This window comes from Suncus etruscus, chromosome 19 (assembly GCF_024139225.1).
Source record: "Suncus etruscus isolate mSunEtr1 chromosome 19, mSunEtr1.pri.cur, whole genome shotgun sequence".
Lineage (NCBI taxonomy): Eukaryota > Metazoa > Chordata > Mammalia > Eulipotyphla > Soricidae > Suncus > Suncus etruscus.
Window position 1 is genome coordinate 20,187,482 of NC_064866.1, and position 5,840 is coordinate 20,193,321.

General features: G+C 41.8%; 1 protein-coding gene and 1 non-coding gene across 2 annotated transcripts; both read left to right on the forward strand.

The window, feature by feature from the left end:
* Window positions 1-247: 247 nt before the first annotated feature.
* On the forward strand, window positions 248-354 carry LOC125997624 (U6 spliceosomal RNA). The gene has a single exon (XR_007491664.1). It is a non-coding gene; the product is annotated as a U6 spliceosomal RNA (small nuclear RNA).
* Window positions 355-989: 635 nt separating this feature from the next.
* LOC125997139 (protein ELYS-like) lies at window positions 990-5,400 on the forward strand. The gene is given in 4 exon segments (XM_049765599.1): window positions 990-1,287; window positions 1,290-3,084; window positions 3,086-4,993; window positions 4,995-5,400. Coding segments are annotated over 4 exon segments (4,407 nt in total).
* Window positions 5,401-5,840: the final 440 nt, after the last annotated feature.

Below are 5,840 nucleotides of genomic sequence, written 5' to 3' on the forward strand. Positions count from 1 at the left end.
ACTGCCGGATGTGACCCACAAATAAAAAAAAATTCTTATTAAAGGAGTCAGAGAGATAGTACAGTGGATAGGCTCTTTACATTGGATGTAGCTGACCGGGTTCAATCCATGGTATCCTATATGGTTCCCGAATACCAGGAGTAAGCCCTTAGTACCAATGGTTGTGATCCAAAAAGTTTTTATTAAAGCAATGACATGTTATTATGAAAGTAATAATGTATATTCTCACTACTAGAAATTTAGGATAGTGCTCGCTTCGGCAGCACATATACTAAAATTGGAACGATACAGAGAAGATTAGCATGGCCCCTGCGCAAGGATGACACGCAAATTCATGAAGCGTTCCATATTTTTAGCTCAAAATGAAAAACCAACATTTAGCAGAAAAAAAAAGTGGAAAATGTATTTCATAAAAATAATTGGGGATCTTTCCGCTGGTTTTACTCGGCACAGTGTGATTTCCGATCTGTTCCTCACAGAAATTTCTACATACAATGACTGGCACCACTGACACAAGCAGGTGTGAAATTTCCTGCCCTGGTCTCATGGACCTGCCCTCAATGTTCCCTGGAAGCACAGAATCAAGTAAGAAAGGTTAAAACCAGATTACCTAATCCTCCCCATCCTTCCTCGCCATTCCTGACCAGGTGGGCCTCGGTCAGCCCTTACTCCCAGTAATGCCCAGTCATGCCACCGCAATCCAGACCACTAAGTTGGGCACAGGCAACCATGGCTTGAGTGCTGAGCTGCCACGCGGCTTGAGCAGCCAAGGCCGTCTCGAGTCTCCCTGTGGCTCAAGGGAGCCAGGAAGTGCCAGTGGAGTGCTGTTGGATAGAGGCAGCAGCTGGTGCGCAGCAGAGGTGTGTGTGCCTGCGAACCTTTGTGGCGTCTCCCAGGAGATGCTGTGATGCAGTCGCACAGTGTCGCTGCTGTTTGGGCTCTTGAGGACCATTAGGCGGTTGTGGCGTCCAGCTCTGCTTAGTGGAACTATGACAGAGTTAACTGCAAAAGTAAGTAGTGGGCTTCGGCCTTTCTCAGAAGTGACTCTTCAGGCCCTGGGCCAAGATGAAGCTACGGGAGAATATGGGCTTCAAGGAAAACTGGCTCCAGAAATCAATGGACTCGCTTGCTTGACTTGTGGTCCACAACTGGAGATCATAAACACTTTGACAGGACAGAGGGCATCGGCATATAGATTCCGGAGTGTGAACGGGGAACCTGCTATCATTCTAGCTGTCAAGGAATTCTTGTGGCACAAGAGAAAAGGTTTGCTCGTTGGACTGGAAGACACGAAGGGAGCATCCTGTGTCTTTATGACTTCAGTCTTTCCAAAGTGCTGAAAGCAGTGGCGATTTCAGGAAGAGTAACAGCTATTGAACCTGTAAGTAATCAGGGAGGACCTACTGCAGGCACTGAGACTTTACACCCCAGTTTGCAAGGGCTCTTTGGTGTGGCTGCAGTGGCCACAGATGTTGGACAGATCCTGCTGTTTGACCTATCTCTGGATGACCTGCCGTACAAACAGACTGGACTAAATACATCGCTTCTTCAACTCATGACTGGTATTCCAGTGGAAATACCACACCTTAGAGAACATGCTAGGCAAAGAGGGTGCCATCTGGGTTTCGAGCTAGTAGGCCCATCAGGAACAGCCATTTCAACTCTGGCTTACATAAATCGCACAAACCAACTCGCGGTCGGCTTTGCTGATGGCTACATCGCACTCTGGAGTATGAAAAGCATGACAGAAGAGTATTACACACAGTTGAAAGGAGGAAGAACACCCATATGTGCTATTACTTTTCAAGAACCCGAGAATGATCCTAGGAATTTCTGCTATTTGTGGGCTGTTCAGTCCACACAGGACAGTCAAGGGGACATACCAAGTGTGCATCTACTTAAGTTAGGCTTTCGTGATAAAAAATGTTTGACATCAGGACAAAGCTTATATGAGGGGTTGTACGGCTGTGCAGAAAGGTACACACTGGACCTTACAGAAGGCATCATTCCTTTGACAGGACAGACTAACACCAAATTCTTAGGGTGTCAGACTATAGAAAAATTTCCATCTCTGTGTGATAGGGAAGAAGGCCTGAATGAAGCTCTGTCTCCTGAAACTAGTGTTTCCATCTTTACCTGGCAAGTGAGTACATCTGAACAGGAAAAGCCTTCTGTATATTTGGGGATATTTGATATCAACAGTTGGTATAGTGCACAATTTCCTGCTGCACTAGAATCGGGTGAATATCTACATAATTGCTCTTATTTTGCTCTGTGGTCCCTGGATTCTGTAGTAAGTAGGTTTTTTCCACATGACATCTTGCATATCTTAGTGCATGAGAGGAGTTTAAGTCGAGGAATTCCTCCTTCCCATCCACCTCCTGAGGAGTTTTTTCATCCAAGATGTCTTAATTTTGATGCTACTTGTTTGATGAACTCAGGAGTGGTTCACATCAATTGCACTGGCTTTCAGAAAAAGAATCTGATGTTTTCAAGTGTATTGGGGCAATCTCTCAACAGTGTCATTCCTGATCATTATAAGCAATGTCTTCAGGCTGACATGTCACCAAACTTTCTTGATAATCCATCTTCAAATTTAAGTCAGCAAGACCAATTAGAAGCTTTATGGTCTGCAGTAGACCAAACAAATTTCCTCGCACTTATGTCTAGATGCATAAAACAATGGGCATCAGAACACCCACATTCGGCCACTAAGTTGTGCTTTGTTCTAGAATGGACATGGAATAAAGTGAATGTCACCAATGAAGAATTGGACAGACTGTGTGCGCCGTTATTTGATGGCTCATGCCATATCATTGATCCACTGACTATACAGTCTATCCATTGTTGTTATTTGCTTCTGTGCCACCTTCATGCAGTTCTTAATTGTTTGTTAGCAGAGGCCAAAAGCATGACTGAGAAAGGCATATTGAGCCTGAACAATAAACGTATGCTGACTCAAATCACATGTCAGTACATACAAGTGGTTCTGTGGTTCTGTCGTTTTGAGCTTCTACCAGAGGGCTTCCATGATGCTATGCATTTAAGAAGTTTATGCTATAACTACCCTGTAATTCAGGAGTACCAGTTGTCGACAGAAGTGTGAGAGTTTTTCAAGGGGGGAAATGAATCCTGATTACCTGATCATTGATGGACTGGTTTCTCACCTAGGAAATAGGATTGAGAATTTGTGGAAAAACGATGAAGGAAGCACTGGAAAATATCCTCCTCCAAATCTGCATGCAGTGCTTGACATATACTTACTTGATAATATTCCAGAAGCAAACAAACATGCAGTTACCATCTATTTGCTGCTAGATATTCTGTCTTGTTTTCCAAACAAAGAGGATTCTGTCATTGAATCATTTCTTAAGCTTTTTGCCATTTCTTATAGCCAACTGAAACTGATTAAAGGATTGTGGTATATAGACCATAAAAATTATGAGAGGGCTTTGGAACTTCTGCTTGACCCAGCCACAGTCGAACCTTTGCCATGGCAACATACAATAATTCTTCAAGCTTTCATAAGTCATGGTGAGCACAGAATCGCCCTCACATATATCCATACCATGAAGCCAACGATGTCCACAGATGGTGATGTTTGCCTTCACCTCACCATTTTGATCTATAATAGGTGTGTGGTTGAGGCCTTAAGTTTGCTGCGGCAACATTCTAGTAGTTTAAACAGAAAAGACTTATTAAAGCACACTTACGACATGTGCCAGAAAATGGGCCTTCTGGAGGATTTTCTAAAGCTACCTCTGACAGACACTGAAGAGGACTGTTTGAAAAGAATTGTGCAAACCAGTAACAATGTTCAGAACCATAACTTCCTTTTACCTCACCACTTACATCATGCCAATTACATCCCTGCCTTGAAGCTGAACCAAACTCTGCAGATGAATAGCATGAATGATCACGATCCTCTTATGGAAGTGAGACCTCGGGTTCGAAATTTCATATTAGCCCAATGTGGGAAAGGGGTTCCTAGAGTTGAGCAAAAAGTAACAGTTGAAAGAGCTAAGCCATATAGTAGTTCAACAACCATTGTTCAAGAAGCTGCTACACCCAAAGTGTTATCAGCATTCCCAGAGCCAACTTTAAAGAGAACTGTGTGGTCAAGATCTGTTTTCATAAATAAAGTTTTGTCTGACTTGGAGACAGTTGGCACAAACAGTAAACCTAACATTGGCATTTCTCTTTACACCAGTCCTAGAATAAAAGAAACTTCTCCTGTAGTATCTTCTCTCCCAATATCTGATGCTTCTGTTGGAACCCCAATTTCACAAGCTTCACAAAAATTATCTAAACAGCTGAATATGGCTGATTATCCTGTACGTCAGCCTTCTCAATGTATGAGGGTTTTTCTGCAGAGCCCCACCAAATCTCCTTTGGACCTTTCATCTTATTTAATGCCAGTAAATTCATGTGTCAAAAGATCTTGGGACCAAATTACCAAGGCTAAGGAATTACATTGCCTTGAAACTCCTCTTGTGGCTAAGAAAGCTAAAATTTTGGCCACAACAGTTAATGCTTCTGCATTTGCCAAATCTAGTCCTCAATCCATTTTAAAGTCTTGTCGTCCGTCAACTTTAGCATCACCCTCTTTGTCTCCTGGACCTTCTCTTGTTCCTTTACAACTGAAGGAAACTACAATTTCATTGAGGGAAGAGGGCATAACTGCACCATGTACAATTGGAGTTGCCTATGACAACAAAACTAATATATATGTTACTACACCACCACGTTCAATTCTAAAAAAACCTGACTCACTGAAGACCCAAAAGAAGGTATCTTTTTCCTTAGACCATTAAGAAAATGAAAATCAAGAATTGCATGTAAGGCTACAGGATACATCCTCACATTACTTGGAGAAATCAGATGTGAGCAAAGGAAACAGCAGTGCTTCAACCATAATGGACCAGACTTCCACGGAATATCAGGATGCAGTATCACCCAAAGACTTCAAAAGTATGTTTACACCCTTGAAAACTGAGCTCTTCTACTGAACTAATTGCTGATGTAACAGAAAAAGGGCAAGATGGTAATAGTAATATGGTTGAGTCTGAAGGAAGTCCTCCTAAAATGCCACGACTTTCTGATACTGGGAATACCGAAGATATTTTGCTGTCATCCCTGACAGCACAACAGGCAAAAGTCCCCATGTCTGACACACCTAGGAAACGTGGTAGACCAAGAAACATAAATGCTGATGATGTAGCACCCACAGCTCATGAGGAGGAGAGAAGTCCCAAAAGGAGAAAAGATCTTAGCATTCAAAGGAGATCTACAAGAAACACCTCAGCTACAACGAAAAATACTCATGCTGGAGAACGAGCTTCAGAGAAGTCAGTTTCAGTTCCAGAAGAGGAACTTGAGACAGTGTTGAGCCCCAAGTAAAAAGTCAGATGGGGAAAGACAATCAATACTCTTTAATATAGTCAGAGTATTATTAGACCAATCTTAAAATGAGGATGATTTAACTTCCATTGCTTTATATTTAATTGACTCTTTAAGCACTTTGCTACTGCGATTAAGATTTCTATCACAGAAATCACTTTATAAGGTTTTTAAAAGATACATTTCATAAAACCTCGAGTACTGATAATTTGGGACATATTAGTTTGTCCTTTGAATTGGGAAAAATAATGGAAATTAAAAAATATTATGACTGCAATTGGTGATGCTTAATGTTCGCTGAAAAATCATCAATACATGAGTGCTGTAAAATGATGTATAACAAGTAGTAGATATTGTGGAATGAATGGACCATTCATATTTGATCATCTGGAAACAAATTGCTTTGCTGGATAAGCTTCTAATGTTCTACTGTGAAGCCT